The sequence below is a fragment of the Pomacea canaliculata genome, linkage group LG4 (genome assembly GCF_003073045.1).
Source record: "Pomacea canaliculata isolate SZHN2017 linkage group LG4, ASM307304v1, whole genome shotgun sequence".
In the NCBI taxonomy this organism is placed as follows: domain Eukaryota; kingdom Metazoa; phylum Mollusca; class Gastropoda; order Architaenioglossa; family Ampullariidae; genus Pomacea; species Pomacea canaliculata.
Genome location: NC_037593.1, coordinates 6,211,085 through 6,234,006, shown reverse-complemented (window position 1 = coordinate 6,234,006; position 22,922 = coordinate 6,211,085). Strand labels below are relative to the sequence as shown.

General features: G+C 40.2%; 2 protein-coding genes across 3 annotated transcripts; one reads left to right on the top strand and one right to left on the bottom strand.

Annotated features, from left to right (window-relative positions):
- Positions 1–36: 36 nt before the first annotated feature.
- LOC112563224 (potassium voltage-gated channel protein Shaw-like) lies at positions 37–13,450 on the bottom strand. The gene is given in 7 exon segments (XM_025237044.1): positions 37–2,146; positions 2,417–3,065; positions 3,174–3,508; positions 10,550–10,765; positions 11,683–11,864; positions 11,867–12,202; positions 12,800–13,450. Coding segments are annotated over 6 exon segments (1,485 nt in total). The 5' UTR covers positions 11,958–12,202; positions 12,800–13,450; the 3' UTR covers positions 37–2,134.
- A 2,549-nt stretch (positions 13,451–15,999) lies between these two features.
- On the top strand, positions 16,000–22,661 carry LOC112563153 (cob(I)yrinic acid a,c-diamide adenosyltransferase, mitochondrial-like). Of its 2 annotated transcripts, none has more exons than XM_025236915.1 (9): positions 16,000–16,147; positions 18,236–18,309; positions 18,759–18,852; positions 19,453–19,510; positions 20,052–20,124; positions 20,682–20,779; positions 20,895–20,959; positions 21,266–21,325; positions 22,313–22,661. In XM_025236915.1, the coding sequence occupies exons 2-9, from the start codon at positions 18,258–18,260 to the stop codon at positions 22,425–22,427; spliced, it is 615 nt and encodes a 204-aa protein (XP_025092700.1). In that variant the 5' UTR covers positions 16,000–16,147; positions 18,236–18,257; the 3' UTR covers positions 22,428–22,661. The 2 variants fall into 2 exon arrangements, with proteins under 2 accessions (XP_025092700.1, XP_025092699.1); XM_025236914.1 differs by lacking the exon at positions 16,000–16,147 and adding an exon at positions 17,267–18,099.
- Positions 22,662–22,922: the final 261 nt, after the last annotated feature.

Below are 22,922 nucleotides of genomic sequence, written 5' to 3'. Positions count from 1 at the left end.
AGTTGGCTTTCAAAATAATCAGGCATGAAAAGGAGACAAGTTTTATTTTCACAACTGCTACAAATATGAAGTGTATAATCAGCAGTCGATGAAGATTATGTGACATTCCCACCGAGTTCGTAATAACAACAACAAACTAAAAAAAAAAAATAACCGAAACGCGTTAACACGAAGATTAAACCATAACTCATATAAAAAGCGTTTGAAGACAATTTAGAATGACAAATACAGAATAACAAGTAATAATTTACATGAATAATTAATAATAATCAACAAAGTGGTTTTTGTGTGTGTGTGTGGTCGTTTTGGGGACGCGCACGCACGTACCCATACACACAGAGAAATTAGAAATAATTTTCAAAACAATATTTTTACAGCCGATGCAGTATTTTTTCACAAAGTTAAGCGACATAGTTACGATGAACCTGCATCGAACTCTTTGGAAGTACAAGGTTATTTATTTCACATATGAAACTGTACAAAGCCACAAAATACCATCCTTAATAATTTTTACAACAGGTACGAAGCTGCCTTAAAACAGATTTAAGCAAACAACAAAAAAAAGTATTTGACTAGGTTAACTGAAAATCTCAAAACTTTCACAAACTAAGCTGGGCAGGCAAGTCCTTCTCACAGCAGTGTGGATATCGTTCAAGGGCGCCCCCTGTCCTGTGCTGTTCAACATCATCTTGAAGAACACTTAAGAAACCCTTCACGACCATTAGTCACACCTTCATTGGTGGGAGGCCCATATGCAACCTACACTTTGCAGACGACAAAGATCTGATGACAAACACCAACAGCGAACTGAGCAAGTTTACCAGCAGACTGATAGTGCCAATGAATATGGAATGGAGACCAGCACTGACAAGAATAAAGTCATGGTCAACATCGAAGGCAACGACAAAGCAGAGGCTTACATGAGCGAAGTACAGCTCAAGAGTTTGAAGAATTTAAATAATTGGAAGCATCTTTTCCACAGATGGCAGTTGCACGGCAGACATCCACATCAGGATTGCAACAGCGACAGCAGCAATGACCAGGCTGAGCAGGATTTTGAACAGAAACACCAGTGTTGCTACACGACAGACTTTACAAATGCCTCGTAGTCCCTGATGTACAGATTCGAGACATGAATTCTGCTTGCTGATTCGGAGAGGAGGATATCCAGACATCCCAGAGCAAATGCACGAAAATCTGGCGCAGGGAACGTAAAGCCAGTCGCTCGGTATTGGTCACCACTCTCCTCTGACACCGGAAGCCCTTCTCGTAACAGTCTATAGGTACAAACTCTCTCGTTTGATCATGGGATTCGTAATGGAGCTGTTTTCAACCATCCTGTAGGGTATATTGGATGAAGTGGTCGTCTGGAAGAACTGGTTGGTGAATGATTGGACTGGTGGTTCCATGCAGGATCTGCTCACCACCACTTGAGACAGAGATGTCAGATGCTGCGGTTGTCCAACTGTTACCTCGCCACCACAACGACGACCAGTAATAACGAACCAACATAGCCGCTGGTCAGTTACTACTGGTCAATATGTATGTGTGGTTGTAGATGTATGCGTATATATTTATGTGCATGCATGTTTTTAAAACGGAAGGAGTGAATGCAACTGACGCAAAGTTGGGGAATGTGGTATCAACAAGTTTTTTTCAAACCTTTCCATTTCCTCTGCCACCTTTCCAAAAACATTATTTTGTTTTAATTCAGAGATCCATTTTAAGGGTTTCCTTTGATAACTTAGAAGGGGATGAATCCCTCATGCTTTGTGAAACAGCATCTTGTACTGATCTCAAATTTGTCACATAAAAATATCGAGTAACAATGCAACATATTTAGCCTTTAATCTACATGGGAAAAATGATTTCATCGAAGGGAAGTAATATAACCCTCATCATTAGGTGGAGGGGGAGACAATCACTGTCTAGTTCATTTCGCTGCTTGGCGAAGGTTTATGATGAACACTTGAGCAGTTCTGTCCTCAGAGAGAAGTGTTTTGTTTTGACGAGTCTGTGTACTCCAGACGAGGGACGACACCGTTGCTGACGGTGCTGATCTGGAGGGTCGTTCCTGCAGTTTGACAGTTCGATTCCGAGTTGAAGCCCTCGTCGGTTTTTTCCCTTACTGTCTCTAGCATGTTTTCTGTGAAACAGTATAGACAAAATATTTTCACTGTAGTACTCTTGACTACTAGTAGTTCCTCCTAGTTTCCATTCCCCCTCTCTCTCTTACATTTGTAGACATCTGAAATCTTTCTGTCTAGACATCTTTCCGTCTTTCCAGTCCGTCCATCCATCAGCTGTCAGTGTCCAATGATGGCGCTATGTTCTGTAAACCTGTCAGCAACTACACTGATTGGGTGGGACTTTAATTGCACCACTCGACCATCTCAACGATTGCATGTAAGCTTACCGTGACGCCGGTTCTCGAAGAAGCAGGCGCAGGTGCTTCCAGGGGACCGCAGGTGGGGCAGATGAGGTCCACGTCAGGCGTGGGCGGGGCAGCAGCCACACAGCAAGTGAAGTCCTTGCAGTGGCTGACCAGGGTTTGGGCGGCCTCCACTGGCTTGAGCAAGTGCCCCACCCTGCCGAGGACGTCACGGATGAACGCCTTGCGAGCGCGCCGCTGGTTGCAGGAGGCCAGGTTCTCGTAGTACGTGGAGAAGTTGGTGGCGATGATGGCGATGGGCATGGCCAGTATAAGGAGGCCGGTCAGAGCGCAGGCCGACCCGATGAAGTAGCCCACCACGGAGGTCGGGTAGTAGTCGCCGTAACCCACTGTCGTCATGGTGATGATGGCCCACCAAACGGCCATGGGAACATTCTGGAACATGTGGGTTCCAGCGATGAACTCGGCCAGGTAGGCAAAGTTCCCGTAGATGAGGACAGCCATGAAGAGCACGGCCATCAGCAGCCCCAGCTCCTGTCCGCTGGCCTTCATGGACAGGACCATGACCTTCATGGAGTCGAAGCGCTTGGTTAGGTGCAGCACGCGCAAGACCCGCAGTGCCAGCACTGCACGCATGGTCAGGATCAGATACACGTGACCCTGGTTGGCCTCACTGCAAGGAAACCCACACCTTATTTAGTCTCACTGATATAAAGTGAACTTGACTCACATTAGTCTTATTGCAGTAAAGTCCAAACAAAATTTTTTCTTTCTCACCAACCTTATGCCGGGAACGATGAAATCTTCCAGCGCCAGCCCCACCCACATGGTGATGATGAGGAACAGGTCCACGATGTTGAGCGGGGAGAGCAAGAAAATCCGCCGGTTGGGGCACGTGGCCAGCCGGACGAGGGGCTCCAGCGTGAAGAAGACGTTACATGTGATGTCAAGGTAGTGCAAGACAGCCAACGGCTGCGAGAAGAGCAGCAACTCTTGGGGGGTGAGTGTGGAGCTGTTGGACCAAGTCCTCCCAGGTCCTCTGAGCGTGTCCACTGTCTCCAAGGCAAAGATGACGATCGACAGCATCATGAAGACCACATAGGCGAAGTTCCATATCTGAGACAGAGCATATTTTTCGACTGTACAAAGGGATTGTTTTTTCTATCAAATAATATGTTATTGTCTTTAATTTCGTGATTGTAAGGATTCACGCGCCATTTTGTTCAGGAAACTTTTTGTGATCGATTCGGTGTCTATTGGCAACCAGCAGGTTTACTGACAGCGATTATTAAAAGGTAAAGACGGTTTCTTGGCTTTTAGGTCGTAAAGAGGGTGAAGTGTTAATGACTTTGCGTATCTATGTACCAGCTTTGTGAGGGTGGGGCCCATCCATTCCTCCTTGCCTTACCTCCTCTAAATCTCTCAGGAATTAAAGGACAACCTGAGATGCGCACAATGTATAAACACACACACACTTTGGTTTCGATCTTGTTACCGGCGATCTGCTTACCCGTATAAACTTTGTAAAACTCTTATGGAAGACAATCTGAGCTGATGACTGTGGGTTAAGTTGTGCCACTTGGTCTCCTGTTTCTCCTGTATTCTCCAACAGCCTCCATAATTGAGCGAGTGCACATCCGCTGTTTACTTCGTGCAATTCTGTTTAGATGCTACGTTTCACTGATTTTATTTTTCGCCTCGTTCGTGAAAGAAGTCCTAAACGACTTGGAACTAGCAATGACTAAGAAGAGCACTTAGTTTTGATGACAAAAAATAATTTGCTAACACCTGAACCCCTTTACTTTACTAAAATTGACATTGGTTAATTAATTTTCAATTAGTTCATTTTCTACTGCTATCACTAACCCTCGCTAATAAGTCTTCGCCGTGAAATCGCCTTTTGCTACCGGAGCACATTTTTCTTTTCACATCATTGTGACTGGTTCATGAGACTGTTTAGCACAGTGAACTTGCCTGTTACAGAAGGCACGTGAATCACACCTTCACTGTCTCATACGACATTTGTTTTGACTATGGATAACGGTTCTAACCTCCCTCTTCTTAAATCGTGATGATACACGTAAGTAAAGTTTTCTTTCGAGTTGGATTTGTAGTCTGTGACAAATATCAAATAATTCTAGAAAGAGTTAAAGTAAAGGACAAGGCATGGAAGTGACAAAAGGACTCCAAGTCGTTGCCGTCGTTTGGTCCATTGGAAGGGGAAATAAGCTGCTTCACACAGGTATCGAATCGTTTGTCGTTTGGGTTCAAAACAGCAATGTTTTCATTTCAGAAAATATGTCACCCTTCGAATAGAAATTATAGGAATAATCTACAATTTCTAAATAATAAAATAACATTTTTAAACAAACGTTGCGGTTTTATTTTTGCTTTTAATTTTAGAAGCGGCCCGATGAAGATTTGATATTTTTATATTTAAAGTTTCGCCATATTTTGCTTTCGTTGACTTCATCGCAATGTCCAAAAGCCAGAATATTCTAAATCAAGACTCATGTTCCCACGAAAATATGTTGGAGAGGAGCAAAGTTCTATGGATGCAGAAAATTAAGTTCTAATTTTATCTCGATGTGAGTGGCGCAATGGAGACGGATTGAGAACCGAGGTCTTAACTGCGAATTCTTAATGCAGTTTTGAACAAGAGAATTTGTCTGATCCATATCACGTGAGAATGACTGATTTTCCCGTTTGAGGAAGGAGGTGCGGTACGGGAGCAGGAAAGGGAAGATATCAATATGAAGATGTATTAATAACATCAAAGATTGGATGACACAAAACAAAACGATGATAAAACGGACGTCCGTGTTTTGCTCGAGAAAAAGAAATCATTCATCGCTTATCAGTCCACCCAAGTTCGTCAAGGTGGGCGACAGCAACATCGCCTCCACGTTGTCTTTGGAAATCTTTGATTCACCGTTACTAAAGGTATGACCTTTGACAGATAAGTTACAGATGTCTGTCAGTTCAGTCTGTCTGTTATGAGATTCGTAAGATCATCGCCACTTTTCTCTCCGTTTTTCTGCACTGGCTACCCCCAGTGAATAATTAAACATAATTTACTTATATATATATATATAGAAAGAGAGAGATTAATTAAGGATATTTTTACGAATTTGTTTTGGTGTTACATTCACTTCTATTCTCCGCACTAAGCATTTAAGTAGCCACTAAGAACACAAAATAGTTGGCCAGAGCTGATCTTTACACGAAGAGACAGGCATGCGCACAGGAAGCAGGCCAGCAGAGGCTTTCTTTACAACCGGAAGTAAACAAAAAGCAATTATTCTCTAATTACTGTAGTGCATTTTCTCCAAAGTGAATATTTCCAATATTGCTTAGACTTCTTTATTCTCACCGCAGTATGACTGGTCGCAGAAGGCATGGCTGGAACTAGCATAACTCCAGAACAAGTCAATTTTTTTTCCTTCCTTCATTTTAAACATAGAGCAGGGATAATATTCGATTTAGTTCCAGAAAAAGGAATGAGAAAATAAGTTATATGTTCGCTTTTTTGTATTACTGAGTCTTTTTTTGAAGGTGGAAAAAAAATTACACCACACACCCATATTTTTCAGCATTCGAACACACACACACACTTATTCCTTGTTTAATTGTGCGCATATGAAAGTGGTGGAAGGTATAAGCAGAATCCTTCGATTACTCAGAGACCGATTGACTTCATGTTGTCCCGTACTTAACATTCATTGCCGCCTCGCACCTGGCATCTGTCAGCCTCACTAATGATCCGGGATGGCAAACAGAGACAAGAAAGTAAGCTAAACTGTGACCTTCCTCCCTTTGTCACAAGCATGAGACACTGTCCTCCACAGTCACTGATGCTCGGCCACACATCCGGGACACGGAGAGCATCTGTCGCGCGACACGTGCGCCCTGCACGCACAATTTGCATAATTCATCCATAAAGTCACAGATGAAACATCACAGGCAAATCTTGCCCAAGCTTAGTCTGCCACTGGGCGCTATGGCAACCATTTACACTGGTGATGGATATGAACTTCCCTACATTATACAAAATATAAACGTCTATATTTAGCAGTCTCCCCTTTTTTTGTTGGACATGCGCAGAATTGGCAATCACGCTCTGTTTAGCTTCAAACAGGGGAATCCTGACTACCGTCTGTCCGTGTATGACAGGCATCAAACTTAACAATCTGTTGCTGTTCAGCCTGCATAAACACTCGAGGCTACCTTGTCGACTTCCATGAAAATGAGATTAGTTTAGAAACTCCAGGACTTTATATTTGCCTGGTGGCCTGTGTATGACCGTCTGCCTTGTCTGTCTGTGGATAGAAATGCGAGGGTGGGTAGGGTGGGGAAAGAGAGAGCGAGAGGAGAAGAAAACAGAAGGAAAGGAGGAAAGATGAAATAGGCGAGAAGCACGCAAAGATTTCGTTTTGAAGCTGCTGCTAGTTAACTTGCAAATGACTGGCGAGGGGAGCCTGCACAGCATCCACGCTGTCTCTCTGGATACTGGTTTCCATTTTTTTACAACGACTTTTTTGTCTAACTTTCTATCCCAGATTTTGAAAGTGTCATCCGTAACTTTTTTCCCCAGATAAATTTAGGAAAAGAAGCGGAGGTGTGTGAAGGACTAAAACGAGGGGATGATGAAGAAGAAGAAGAAGAAGAAGAAGAAGAAGAAGAAGAAGAAGAAGAAGAAGAAGAAGAAGAAGAAGAAGAAGATGATGATGATGATGGCGACGACGATGAAGAAATAAGCGATGATAACAATGATGATGTACACTTTTTACGAGACTTGAGTGATGCTTAATGATAAATGTGCTTTATTACGATGTCTTTAAGAGAACGACGACGATCCAAGATGCAGACGTTGCTTCCTGTGGAGGGTTCTCCTCATGTTCTAATCTCAGATCATCTCGGTCAAACTTTCCGTTAAGTGCGTCGTCTGTACGTCTGTCTGTCTTGTCCACGATTCCATGGAAATATTTATCTTTCCATTTTTGATATTATATTGATGCCAGAAACTGTAACAGGACTACAGAATAAACTGAATATTGCATAAGGCATCATTACCTCTCAGACAGAAAAGGAGGATTCTTAGAAGCGAATAAAAGGTGGTTATATGGAAATCCACAAATGAATATAGTTAATACGTGCGAGTATTTAACCTTTTATTTCTCCACTAGTCTAAATTTTTCCCGTGCATCAAACTGCTAAGCCCAAGAAAGCAGCATTTTAAAAAGATTTTAAAAGACAACCGGGACATTTGATGGACTTGTCAGAAAGCCAGAAAACGGGACATTGGACACGAGGGCAAAAGCGGGACTGTCCCGCCTAATGCGGGACGTCTGGTCACCTTAACTCCTCACATGATGATACATGACGATTTTGGAAGATATCCCTTTTAGTTAACATATACTATGTTGTGTAAGATGCTGCTAAAAATAGAAAAAAATGGAGCAACGCAGGCTTGCATAGAGAGACTACAAAAATGTTACAAGGACTGGACAGTGATGGGAAGCAGAAGTGGAGATTAGAGGTTGGACTTATTCTTTTTAGTATTGTTTTGGACACTTGTGGCTAAATCGAGGAGTGGAAGCAACTAGCAGTTTACTAAATGTTTTAAGCAAAAGATAATTGATTGTCACTGGCAAGAATGGAATTATATCACCAACAACATTGACAGTTAGTTTTTATAATTTAATTAATTCTGCGCCACATGTATTTTAAGTTTAGATGTTAATAGATTTATTAAAAATGCACTGGTGTGACTTCGATTTGGAATTTTAGACATTGTGTCACATGCCTTAAGATATTCTGACAATAATATATGCATGTTGACAGTCAGCGATCAGAAGCAGTTTCAAAAAAGCATATTTCAGTGGCGGTTATGTCGACAATGCACATATTCATTCTATATTTCTTTATTTATATATCAAACTTTATTTCTTTCTTTCGCTCGTTCTCTTGCAAACGTTTCCCGTTCGTAGCCAAATCAAGGATGATGAGGGTGATGATGTGGAAGAAAATGAGGAAGGTATGACGATGAAAGCACTTCAAGTATGTAAACGCCCGGTAAGCATTACTACGTCATCGAGACCCACTTCTGGCGAACTTGACGACCTTCATATCATCATCGAGAGAACGCGGATTTCCTTAAAGGTCTAGTGAGATGGATTTTTCTGCTGAATGGCGTAAACGTACTGTTGTCCACGAATCTAGGTGAACACCTCCCTCCCCTAGATCTCAAGATACACGCCCTCGACCATAGCTCGGCACTGAATGAGGTCAGTCTCGTGTCATCCCGTTTTCTGCAATCTACCCCTAATTAACAGATGGTTCCAGATCTTCCACCGGCTTACCCTTGATAAGGTAAACGTTTCCACGAACAGTCTTCATGCTTGTGTTGCTGATTTCTTTCTGTGAATGTTTGTAGGAGTGTTACTCGATAATAAAGAGGTGTGGAGGGTGTTCTCTACATTCGGGAGAGTAGAATCTTGCAAAGAACTTTACCCAGTCATTAGGCAAGAGTGCGCCCCACTAGATCATCCGTGAAGTAACATGTTGATAAACACTTGCCCCTTGGTACCGATGTACGGACAAATTCTAAACGAGTCTGCACTTGACAGATAAGAACACTGAAAGAAACGCTTTTGCTAGTTCACAGCAGGGAGAGCATCGCTTGAAGATTTTAATTATCATTAAACAGGGGCTGTGTTGAGGGAAATCCACATGCACAAGAAAGTCTTTCTTTCTGCATGTTTATTAAAAAAAACCCGGACAAGCTGACAAACACGCGGGTTAACCAGACATTTTCAAAGGTTAACGTCACATCTGATGGGGAGGTCACGCGCGTCATTAGCAGCGAGGAGACAACTCGGTGTGTGAGTGACTGCACTGTGGCAGAAATGAAGACTGAGATAGCTTACTTCGATACGGTCTATTCAAAAACAAAAGCAAAAAAAAAAACAAAAAACAAAAAACAAAAACAAAAAAAAAACCCCAAAAAAAACCCCCAAAAAAACAAACAAAGCAAAAAACTAAAAAGCAAAACAAAAAACAAAAAATAATCCCCCCAATCTATTGATTGCTAGTGTAAGTAGTACCAGAAATCGGCGAGGCAATATGGAGAAACAGAAAGAGAGAGAGAAGAGGAAGAAGACATAAGATTACATCAGAAAGAGCAGTTATCGAGTGAGTTCATTTTAAATGAAAATGACCCTGCCTGTAGTGTCAAAACCTTAAAAAGGAACCACATGGGAGATACAACAGCACGATATTAATTCGAAGACAGCGTTTTTTTGACAGGAAAAGAATCAGAACTTCCCTTTTCGTCTTAAAAATTGTACCCAGCTAATGAAGGAGCGTTCCAACCGTCAGGGGCCATATTCACGAAGCTAAGGTAAGCTTGTTACTCAGGGGTAAAATGGGGAAATAAAGGGGAAAAAGTCTTGTCTCCGTAGTAACCACGGACTATCTAGATCAGGGGTCTCAAACTCATATTAGCATGTGGGCCGCAGTGGAAAGTAACAGCCAGTCAGCGGGCCGCACCACGAAAAGAAAATGTTTTTTCATTAAATTTTACGAACACTACTGTCACTGCAGTTAAATGCTAAAATAAAGTTTTTATAATTATTAATTACATTTAGTGTAGTTTATTAAATTCACAGGCAGTTTAGTTTATTAAAATAAGTTGACGTTGTCTCTGTCACTAATAACGGGGGTAATTTTCACTGCGGGAGTTAATCACCAAGCACAACATACATATACACCGCGGACGTGGCCGAGGGCCGCACAAAAATGTTTCGCGGGCCGCATTCGGCCCGCGGGCCGCGTGTTTGAGACCCCTGATCTAGATACTGATTTATGTTACTTTATTTAGGGAATATTTACCCCTGCAGTATAACTACAACGCCAGGAGTAAGGCAACACCCACGTGATCTGGTCACGGATACGGAGACAAGACACTTGCCCATGGTGTACCTGGGAACAGTGTCTTAACCTCTCTCAATGAATACCGCCCCAGACGTGCCAGCGGGGTGCTCACGGTCATCGCGGCGAAACAAATTTTGTTGCTCAAATTGCGTAAACGCGATAATTGAATAGAAGTCACGTGAGCGCACAAGGCACGAGAAGACACGAGACGTCAGCACGCACCTTAGCTTTGAGCGAGTGGTTGGGGTGTTCCAGTGCCAGCCACAGGCGCGTGCTGAGGGGGAAGAGGTGATGCGCGTCCTGGTGGGCAAGGCCGTAGGGGTCGCTGAGGCTGAGATCGATGTGGTCGATGATGCATTTGGACGTCTTGCTACTCTGGTATGTCTTCCAGCAGCACTCAGAGATCAGCTCCTCCGGAACTTCCCAGAACTCCAGCTCCTTGGACAAGTATAAAAAATCATCATCATCATCATCATCATCATGGTCGTCGTCGTCGTCGTCGTCGTCGACGCGAAATCCTACTTTCATAGCCAGGCTCTACTCATTCCATGTTAATAGACAGATACAGCTTCTTGCACTCAAAACATCGTGCTCTTTCGGTATAGTGTTATTAAAAGCATTTTTCTCTATATCTACCTCTCTTTCTTCTAAAGACCCTTCACCATCATCCTTACCTATTTATCCCTCCTTCACAGTGAGTATCCTCTAGCAACTTCTAGAACTTCAGTTTCTTTGAATTATTATGCACGCTCGAAGCAGCATTTGTTTAGCTCAGATATTTTTATATAAATTATAATCTCTCTCTTCTTTCGTCCTCTTTTTCTGTCTACTGGCACTTCCCAGCTTTTACCTTCATGGGAAATTATGAAACAGATTTTTCTAGGTCAAAAGTGCCTACAACTTATAATATATGCTCACTAGAAATTTTATTTTTCATGTAAAACTTCTAAATCCCTCCCTGCTTCTTCCACTCCTGTATTTCTTTGAATATCATAATCAAATCGCAGATTTACTTCGTTTTACAACGGGAAGTGTTTACATATGACCTCTCTATTTATAAAACCTCTGTTAAACTTGGTCAAACAATTGTCCATATTCGTCCAATTAAAGGTATACTTTATTTATGGAAAACAGAGGAAGAGGAGAAAAAAAAACGAACAACTAAATATGCTAGTGTCCCAGAATCATGGAATACAGGCCGTCATACGTTTGTGTTCGTATGTGTGTACACCATGTTATCGAATGGGTGTTCAGTGAGTTGTAAAACCATTCACACAATAGGTAAAATTATGGTTAAAATTGAGGATGTAAATATATATATTATGAGGCTTCAAGGCTCAGTGGAAGGAACTCACCTTTCGTATTAACGTGCTGCAGAGGTTGTTGGGCAGGTGAAGCTCCCCCGTGCGGTAGAGGTCCAGAATTCCATGCATCACTTTCGGGTTTCTGTCGAAGAACAGTTCACTGGCGTTGCTGAACACACCACTTTTGGAGAGTTTTCCAAGTTTGGTCTCAGGTAGTCGGTTCAAGCTCTCCAGGAGGTACAAAACACTTTCCCTCCCACGTTCAAAATCACTCTGTCCGTGGTGCTTGCAAGCTGTGTGGAGAAGTCCTCCATTTTGAAATCCATTGTCAGTAAACGAGTCTAACCGATTCTCGGCTTGTCACCCTCTTGTCCTGTTTCTTGACAGAGTCGTGATCATTATGCAAATTGAATGGGGAGCAGTTTAGACGGTGAACTTCTGGTGGCACAGTCCAACGACATTAAATAAATTGCCATCAATTATTTTTGTCTGCCCAGGAATCACTACCTCCAGAATGTAGAATGGCTCAAAGAGTCATTAACTCTCATTATCTTCCTCCCTTCTCTCCTATCTGAAAAAATTTTCGCACATAAATATCTAAGCCAGGAAACCAAACTGTGGTGTTCATAAAAATGTCTCGCCATTTGACAGAAACTTTAAACTTGCGAATATCAAACTGGTTTTGCTTGTATTCATTAAAACAGCTCTCTAAATATAATTTGTTTATGCTTGCAAGTCTAAAAAACCCTCAGTGAACATCGTATTTTTTAAAACTTTTGTACACTGAAAGATTGAGTTTTATTAGCTAGACACTGATCATAATGCATTAGTGCATTTCTTAATTCTGTTCAAATCTTCTTCTCCAGTTTCGTTCGCGATGTGCGCGTAAAAAACTATACTTCGTTTTAGTGATCCCTAATTCATTCAATGGAAGAATTTAACACTGTTGCTCTTTTGAACTATTAAAAGGGTGTCAGAACTCAATCACAGAATGTAAATCGTGAGTTTACTGGTAATGTGGGAGTACTTTTCTGAGCTATAGAATAAAAACTCACAAAGAAACTTCCAAGACGGATCAATCCCTCCCCAACAGGAGCTGATGAGTTCTCAGAGGGGAAGGTGTTAATATAAACAAAACACATCCAGTACCAGAAATAATGAGACATACCTTAGTCTTCCTCCTTATATAAACAAGTTTGAATACAATCACAGAGCGTCTTTGTTTCCATAGACGAAAACATTTTCTCAAAATATTTTAGAATTTTATCAAGCGTAAAATTACTCTCGGAACTGCACTAGAATTGAAAGTTTCGTACTTTCAGTAAGTCAGCGAACGAAAGCAGTTGAAATTAGTGAAACATCTTGTTTATATTTTCCAGTTCTAGAAGGTAGACCGGCAAAGCTTCCTGGGTAGGAACGGTCTTTCATAATCTTTACTTCAAAATTCCATGCAGGTGTTCACTTCCGACATACTATTTTATTTCGGACAGAACATCCCAAGAATGGTAAATGAAGCACAATATTGCCAGCACCGAGGAAAGCACGAGCAGCAGAAAGGACGAGTGAAATGGAGGCACGTGAAGAGGCTGATGTCGCAAAGAAGCTTAGTGCAGACTGTTTAAAGACTGCTTGATGCCAGAGAGGTCGGAGGAGGTGTTTGTGAGATGGGGGGAGTCCACGCGCGGCGGGCGACACGTTCACACGCGCAATCCTCCCTTGTGTTTTGTGCGACCTTCAGCTTCCAAGGTAACGAATCAGGCCGTGAATGAGGTCAGAGCAAGTTGGAAAGACATTTCTGAACGTGCTCTTAACTCATACCGGGTTTCATACAGACCACAGAGTTAATGCTAATATCTCCTTTCCCTATTTCGTCTACGGTTTTGTGGGATCTCACAGAAATAACAATCGAATTTTAAATATAATAAATAAATAAAAGTGCCTACTATTTTAGGAATCGAACACACTTTCATCTGAGATAAAAACCGAACACCCTCAACTGTCATTTACTTCTGTCACAGCATATTAAAATAGCCTTAATTAAAACATCTGCACCATAACAATGTTGCTTAATTTTTGATTAATGATATTTTAATATTTTATCATTATTATTTTGGTTTGCAAATATTTTAGAGGCCAACAAACAACAACAACAACAACAACAACAACAACAAGAAGAACAATAACAACAACAAGTTTCCTTGTATAGCGTCTTATCCTCCCTTTTGGACAAGCTCAATTAAGGCGCTTCACAGCTGACAGATAGAGTGACCGCAAACTAAATATACGTCTGTGGTGTGACGTGAAAATAATCTGACGTCAGAGCAAAATGACGACTCTCCAGGCTATATTTATTCGGCTTCTTACATCTTCATCTGTACCGCCATCTTTGCGGACTATGCTGCTAAGGTAGGTGAAACCGTCAGACTCTGAAATACATTCCCCATGTAGTTGGAGTGGAGCTTCTTGCTTGTTGTTGATCCGCATTACCTCCGTCTTCTTGATGTCGATGGTCAGGCACAGTGCTGCAGAGGTTTGTCCAATCCAAGATACTGTGTAACTGGATGTATTTGAGAGTCGAACAAAATGAAGAACACACCCACGGAGTAGTATATTATAAGGATGTATTGCATTCAACTCTTGATGGCCGCCATTCGTGTGACAACTTAGTTGCCGGTTGACAGTATGCTGTAAAACCACTCAAAGTGCCAGGCTTCACTTCTTTAATAAATCGTTTGTGATAAGGATTGCATGAGAGGGAAAAGACCGTGGGGATGTGTGGTGGAATGGTCACAATTCATTCTGTTACTACAGCGTTGTAACCTTGCTAATCATCTTCTGACCTTGACCGTGCGCTTGCCTCGTTCTGGAAGTGACGTCTGTTCTCAGTCACACATTTACCTTTGACTTCCGCGTGTTTTTTTTTTTTTTTTACTTGAAAATTGTTTTAAAAGAAGCGATATACTTAATTGCCTGAAGCATACTTTTCGTTTGTCCTTGGCTGTATACAGTATATTTATAAATCTATTCCTACGTTAATGGCGTCTTGTCGGCCACATCACACATCATCACACATCACTCACATGTCCACTGCAGTTCAGTTTGCTTGAGAGCCGGAGAGTTCCAAGTTGCATTTTGTCTAGAATTTTCAAGTGTATTTTACGGGTGTCTGGATAGAAAACTAACTCCGAGAGAGAGAGAGAGAGAAAGAGAGAGAGAGAAAGAGAGAGTGATCTTGTCCGATTTAGCAAATTGCAGACAGCATCTGCATCAACGTGCACAGTGCCTAAACTGTTGCTGTGGAAATGTCACTGTTATCCGAATGTTTACTTTAGAAACACAGAGCAGCTTGTCTAAAACTTTCGAGAAATAAAAATAATAAAATCCAACAGGTTGTAAAAGCGAACGTATCTCATTCTCCATGCCAAACTAAATAAATAAATTGTGATGGACTTCATTGATTCGCCAAAGAGATGTGTAATCGTGGCCTACACGCACTCATATTTCTACTGGACTGCTGACTCTGACTCGTGAGTCAACCGAATGTCCTGTCGAACCGGAAGTGGCTGTTTCTTGGCATCAAGGTGTGAGTATTAAATAAGGAGCAAGAAAGATCTAGGGGAGGAGTAGACATACAAGCACGCACGTCCGTGCTCGACTACACTACTACACTACTCACTAGTGAAAGGCCGCCTGCATGTCGTAACACGATTTATGCCAACCCCTCAAAGCAGCTTCCTGCCCTTTAACTGGAATTATTTTATCAGAGTCAGCAGAAAGAATTCTCCCTACCCCCTGACCACCAGCCAGACTGCATGTCTCCAAGAGCTCTTCACCGAGATTCTTTCAAGTCTTGCCGAAAGAAACTTGATCCCAGTTTCTCTTTTGGATCATCATGCGCTGTGAATCCTGTCGCAGAAAAGATTGTAGAAAACATAACTCGAGTGACAATCAGCGATAGTTCGTTGGCAGCTCTCAACAAATCGCATTTATGTTTCCTTTCATCACGAAAGAACAAAACTTTGAATGCTTTTCAGTGTGTGTGCGTGTGTGTCGCGCTCGAGAAAGATAGGGAACTGCGTATTAATCAGTTCAAAATACTAAATGAAACCTGAAACTGCATATCCTTGAGAAAAATGATCCTGTGTGTTTTGCAGGTGGTGGTAGTGGTTATGATGATCCTGCATGATTGTGTTTCTCTATCTGTTGGTCTCTTTTTGTAATTTATGAAGTTTCAACAAAATTAAAACTTGTTGCATTCTCACAAAAACTGAAATGCCATCTTGGACAAACAATAAACAGTTTCCCTGTAGCCATTGGAATTGTCAGGAATCTTGCAGAATAATTTGTAGATCAGCAATGATGTTATTTTGACATTTAAAATACAACATTTTTTGACAAATAGCGCTTTGTCTGAGCCGAGCAGGAATGGACGCCAATGCAAAACATCACTTACATACAGGAGTGAATGGAAGCAAACGTGCAACTAAAGTTGTAATGGACTGTCCACATAATATGGGTTTGTTTGTTTTTTACGTTGTTCTTTGTGAATTGGTCCTTCTTTTTGCAGTTTGCAGTTTGTCGTCTGGTTTGCTCAGTTTCGCTCTTGTTTATGTAATTACGCCACTTGTTGACGGCATTTTCTTTGTATTTCGAGAGATCGAAGGTGAAGAAACCCTACAGAAAGAGAAGACTGATAGTTCAACTGTACAGCAGGCAGGTATTGTATCACAACGCCTGGTACAAAAAAGAGTCCTGCTTACAGTCTACATCATATTCATTTCAGTGATCTAATCAGAAGAGATACCGAGATGATAAGAATGTTATAAAATCCGATGATCTGGACACCTGCTCTAGCAAGATTGGCTTCAAGAACCCAGCACCTTCAAACTAGTGTATTTTACAGAACACACGATCTATCTCACCAGATATGTCGTGCTCAGACAACTCGTTATTAGGACCTAACCATGATCAATACAGAATATTCTGGAGAGCTTGATGAGGATCAGATATCTTTGAATTTACTTGCTATTTCATAATACAATGTCTTTCATGGAGATTCCTTTGACATACCTTTCGTGGAAAGAGCTGTTCATACACTCAAGTGTATAAACCCAAGTGGATGAGGTATAGGGGTAGAAAAATGACAGACAGCCCTCCGAATACCTGCAAGAGGCCCATGCACGTCCCGCTTCCATCCCCCTCCAGACTGGGGATGGTAGTGTAGCAGCAGCCCATTTTTCAGCCAGTGATGAGTCCTTATGGGGCCCAAGAACTCTTGAATGCTGATAACGACGCCCAGTATCACCATTTTTCCATTTCCTTATCAAACAGTTGTTTGCTAGCATTAAAAAAATATTTTCCATTCCTTGTTTCCTATTTTCCTTTGTACTTTTCTTATTTTTTAATTTCCCTTTGACATAGACTAACTTCTGTTGTTTTGTGTTTGCATGGTTTGATTGACAGGGACTTTTCTTTCTTCATTCTTTGTTTCCTATTTTTCATTAGATTTCTTATTTTATTGCTGTTTCTGATTTCTTTTTCTTCTAAATCGTCTAGACTTTTTATACTTTTATTCTTCCATTAATTTTTCTTTGAAGCTCGATCACAAGGTTTAGCTTTATAGGACTATTATTGCTCTTAATGACAACAGACGATAGCGAAAATGTGTGTTGTGTAAACCTTCCCAAAAGTTACAGTTTATATGCTTCTGTCCAACATGCTGTAACAACCGACTCAGCTCGCTATTCTTGAGCTTCTGATCGTGACTATAAGCCCAAATAAAAGACTTCATATCCACCCCACGTGATAATAAAATCGAAACTGCCATGAAGGGCAAGTGCCACCTCGTTAAAATTCTACTAACATAATGGGCGTTCTTCAGTGGCATTTAATTGCCAGCAAACGATAATACGGCTGGCTTTTAAAACCACACGAGAGAGCAGATAATGGAGGCTGGCCCAAACTGAAACTTCTCACTCCTACCAGAACAAGATGAAAGCTTGTGCCCGTATCAAAAGTTCCTTGTAAATAGTCCCTCTCTCCTGTAAATTATGGCTCTCGTAGTCAGGTCTCCCAGCGAACAGATGTTGATCTCCACTTTCTGAGGGATCTGTTGATCACCTCTCTGTGCTTGGACTGTGCTGAATACCATATGCTGTGTTTTAGAATTAGAAACATCGGTTTTTGAGTATTTGTTGAGGTGTTTCGTTCAATAAAATTTTTCCTGCATGGTTTCTGTTTGTTATTGGGTTCTAAAAACGTGACTACGTTCACTTCCACCTCTTACAACAGATGAAAGGGGAAAGAAGAAGGAGCTAACTCTTAAGTTAAGTAGTGTTGTGATAAGAGTAGCGTCCCTGTCGTACAGTTTCATTATTACAACAGAATAAAGAATCTTAAGCAGACGAAGTCAGTGTCGATAATGTCGTTTCGATGTTTAATCAATTTTCTTGGGCAAAGGGGCTCGAAGTAAGCAGATATAATGTTATGTATTACATTAATGCAGAATATAATAGTATTTTTCTGCTTCTTGAAAAATCGATCACAAGAGAACTATCGAGCGATTTAAACAATATGATCCAATTGAATTCTGTCCACTAAACAGGTGCGTCAGCGCAGCAGGTTTTATGTCGAAAGAGCGATTCTACAGCAAAATCTACACAAGAACTGGAGATAAAGGTGAAGTAATGATCCTAAAACTATGCACTCGCACACACACGAAAAACATAACACATGTTAACATATTATATATATACAGATACCATAAACACACATCCTATTGCTTCCACTCGATCATTCTTGAACTTCTTTGCGTTCGTTCTGTTTTCTATCTCTGAAAATACTGCAGATATATATATATCTGTTCAATTTTAAACATAAACGATAGAAAATTATCACTTTAGATGTGTTATTACTTGTGTGTTATTACTTATAGCATCGACATGTAATCAGAAATCTTGATTTTAAAACCAAACATTTAAGCCCCATGAATATATTTCCTTTGAAATGTTTATCATCCTCGTGGTAAGCAGATTAAAGATTTTCATATAAGAATCTTTGTGTGTTTACAAGAACCTTCAGTAAAGTTCATTTATCTTTTGTGTAATTTGTCAACTTGATTAGTTCAGGTACTTCAGCAACATTCACTGGATTGCGTAAAGTGAAGGATGATGAAGTTTTTCAAGCTCTGGGTACAACAGATGAGTTATCATCAGCTATTGGGTAAGTGTCAAAAACAAACTTTTTTAAAGCTGGAAATTGTATGTCATTACAAAAGTACTCAGCAAGACGTAAAATACATATGTACATGTACACAAGCAAGTAACCAGCCTGCACGAGCAAGCAAGCTCATATGTACATACACACACACATACACACACATTTCCCATCTACTGTCAAGAGATAAATGTAACCCAGATAATCTCATATATGAGTTACAAAATTGTCTTTGTTGTAGTTAGATTTTTCTGCCTTTTGTTATAGAGCAAGATGCTTGTAAATGAGATGCAATACAACATCATTGCAACTTGATTCAGGTTTTGCTTCATCTGCTACCACATGATAGACTTTATTGTAAAAAAAGAAAATCTCAGATGTTATAAAACATTTTTATTTTAGGGGCCTTTTGTATTAATCACTAAGGTTTACCAGCTAGCCAAATGGCTTTTCTGCATAGCAAAGACAATAAATCGTTCACTGTTTAACACACTAGAATAACCTACAATTTTCTAAATAGCTGCATGTTAGAAAGAATAATCATTAGGGGTAGATCAAAATAACATCTATTTAAATAACAGAACTAACATGTTGCATTTATTTCAGAGTTGCCTCAGAATTCCTTAGGGACAGGGTTCCAGACCTTGAACAGAAATTAGAACAGGTGCTGTCCAGTCTATTTTGAACATCAATTTTGCTTACAGAGTAGAGTTGTGAATAGCACAGAAGAGGGTATACAGTGTTACATATTTTATGTTCACTACTATAAAATTATTTATATTAATAATTAAAAATCTATTGCTTTTCATAGTCAGCACAGTTGTGGTTGGAGGTCTTTTGCATTCCACAAACAGAAACCTGCAGCAGACCATTTCTTTTATCTCTGTTGTCAAGTGTTAATTCAGCCGGAGTGAGAATGTTGCTGCCAGAATTTTAGCATAGTGGTCCTGAAAATTTGTTTCTAAATTCTGATGTGTCAACTATGATGCTTTGCAGGCATGCACAATTTGTGCGTATGAATGTAGGCTGCCAGGCGGATGTGCTTGTGCCTGAGTGCACATGTATGTACATACTTAACAGATAAATAAGACAATGGGAACAGCACTGGAAAAAGCAGAAATTTGAAGTGTTCTAGCACAGGATGATTTGCACAATGAAAACTGTATGAGTTTATACTAAAATATAGCTTTGTATGTGCATTGCAGATTCAGTGTATGCTACAAGATGTTGGATCAAATATTGCAACACCAATCAGTTCTGCCCGTGAATCACATTTAAGTATGGATTATTGGAAGAAAACTTTTAAAAAGTTTGTGTCTGGCCTTCATAATGTACAGCAATTGTTAAAATAAAAATGGTTTTAAAATATACTTTTTAAGAATATTTTAATTGCTGCTTGCTACACATACAAACTGATATAACCAGTGCAATATCATTAGAACTGGTTACATACAACCAATCAAAAATTGGCCTATGCCTGATAATTATTATTAGACAAATGCTGCAGTAATAGGAGGAGGACATTGATCTTTAATAAGATAAATTTTACTTTAAGTTGCTGAAAAAAAACAAGAGCAATTTATTGAATGTTTTTAATATCATATGGAAATAAAAAACTGTTTGAGGCAACATGTTATTCTTCAATGCAGTAGTGAGACAGAAAGTTTATGAACTGGAATGTAAGCAGTGCTTTCCCACAGTCGTTGCTAGTGATAGTGTGAAGAAGCAATTAATGAAATATTTAATTTTGCTGGTACGTAAATACATCAAATGAAATGAGATGGGTAAGCTGTATCATGTATCTAGCAATCTAGCAGCATAGCAGTTTGTTTCAGAGCGAGTGCAGTTCAGTAAAAACATTGTTCTACAACTTGAGCATTGGATTGACGAAATGTCACAAACACTGCCTCCGCTGAGAAACTTTATTCTACCTGTAAGTACTGAACTGATTTTTCTTGCACATGTCTAGAACATCCCTGCAGGACCTCACTCCATATGTACTTTTTTAACATAAATTTATTAATGAACTACATCTTTCTGTGTCACAGTCTGGAGGAAAGTCAGCTGCATTTCTTCATTTAGCTCGGACGATTTGCCGCAGAGCCGAGAGAGAGTATGTCTTGCTTGCTATTTGTCAGAAGTTTTATCTTACTATCTAATGTGTGTAATTGTTTCACAACAAAGCATGTTATATTTGTTAGAGAATTGTGTTTCTAATGTGGATGGGAAAAACATTGTTAATCTCTGTCATTTAAGAGTTAAGAAAAGATTATTTGGGAATGTTGTGTTCATGATCTTGCAGAGAGAGAGTTTGAAGGGGAAGTGTGTTGCCTGAATCATAACCATATATTAGAAAATAAGCCATCTATTATTTGGATAACATGAGAAGTTTTCCTTTTTTTCTTATTTCAATTTTTAGAATGACTTCTTTGCATCGAAAGGGGGAAATAGATGAAGAAGCCTTCAAGTTTATGAATAGGTAAGAACAGCTTGTCTTGTAATATCACGCAAAATGCATTATCTAGATTTGATTCTGATGATGAAGAGGCAGAAGAAAACAAACAGTTTTAGTGTTAAATTTGATTTCAAGTTTACATACCATCAATTAAAATGATATTAGAAACACACTAATGCTGGTATTTGTTCATTCCTGTCAGGTTAAGTGATTGAGAGTGATGTCCCTTCACCTTACTGGCTGGAGAGGAAAATCTCTCAGTCGTTTTGTTTCGTCCGTGTATCTACGCCGAGTTTTGCATTCTCTTACTCATCTGTGATGTTTGTTGCGCCGTTCTTCTCTGTTATGAAATGTTTTTCAGTGCTTGTGCAGTTGTGCTGCGTCATTTCTTACAATAGACATCTTCCCTAACGGCTTCTGTCTCCTGTTCTCCATCTTGCTTTGGACTTTTGACTGTGCTTAATTTTGCACCTCCTTTTCTGACACTTTTAGCTATTTTAGCATTGTGGCCGTTTTCTATTTTTATTTATGAACCACGTACGTTGCTGTATGTTGTGTAGATTAGAATCTAGATCTATGCGTTTCTGCGATTTCGTCTGGTGATGAGATGTGTTCGTCTCATCCTGCGTCTTGCTCCCTCGCGTTCGCTTATTCAGTGCCGGGACTGTACTTTGCTCTTAATTGTGTTCCATAAAGCTTCAAATTCGGTATTACAACGATTTTTTTGTTTTTTTTTTTTTTTTTCGTGTGGCATACACTTCAAATTCATGACATTGGTTACACCGATCCTCGCTTTGCGAAGATCAACTTCAAAGTTCAGTGCTGGCAGGAAGGGAGTGGGCGTACATAATAATAAAAAACACTGAAACGTATTAAGTCCAGCATCCATTATTTTATGTTTTTGTGTGTGTTTTTTTATGCATAGCGCTCTGAGCTCGCCATTAATGGTGGGGAAAAGCGTTATACAAATTAACTTTATTATTATTGACTTCTGTTCCTCCTTGTTGTCAGGTTGAGTGACTTTTTGTTCACTGCTGCACGTTATGCTGCAATAAAAGAAGGACGAGAAGAGAAAATCTACAGAAGAATTGCAACAAACCATGAAGATACTAAAATGGAAGCATAAGTTTTACTCAGATCTATTGTATAGTCTTGTGATACTATTATAAAAGTTTTCTTTAAAAAATAATTCTGACTGACTTACTTATTGACTGATTCTCTACTGTGATTCAGGTCCACAGTATTAGACCTGTCAGTGGCTTTTATTTGAATATTCACCCAGAAGTGGGGGTCTGTCCACTTCACATTGTACCCTGAAGTGTACAAGAACAGCTTCATTAAAATGAAGTTTTTGTTTAAATCATTGTGGGTATTTTGAAAGATTTGGAGTTACAATTTTTGTCAAGTTTTAAGAAACACCAGTAGGGTCTGCATTTCAAATATCAAGGTACGTTTATACGCGCGCACAAATAATAAGGGGGTGCGGGGGATTGATGTTTTACGCCGTGCCAGTAACTGAGGCTATATTACGGCAAGGCAGCGAGCCCTGTAAACAGATGCCAGGTGCAGAGAAAGAACAGAGTGCCCGAGACGAGAAATGAACTCTGGGCAGCCAACCTTC

What these genes read in the sequence shown, in the direction of transcription:
- LOC112563153 (XM_025236914.1), top strand. Translation starts at nt 18,053, where the DNA reads ATGTCGTTTCGATGTTTAATCAATTTTCTTGGGCAAAGGGGCTCGAA. An exon ending in GAGTTATCATCAGCTATTGG is followed by an intron (nt 18,853 to 19,452) that starts GTAAGTGTCAAA and finishes CATTTATTTCAG; the next exon opens with AGTTGCCTCAGAATTCCTTA. An exon ending in TTGAACAGAAATTAGAACAG is followed by an intron (nt 19,511 to 20,051) that starts GTGCTGTCCAGT and finishes TGTGCATTGCAG; the next exon opens with ATTCAGTGTATGCTACAAGA.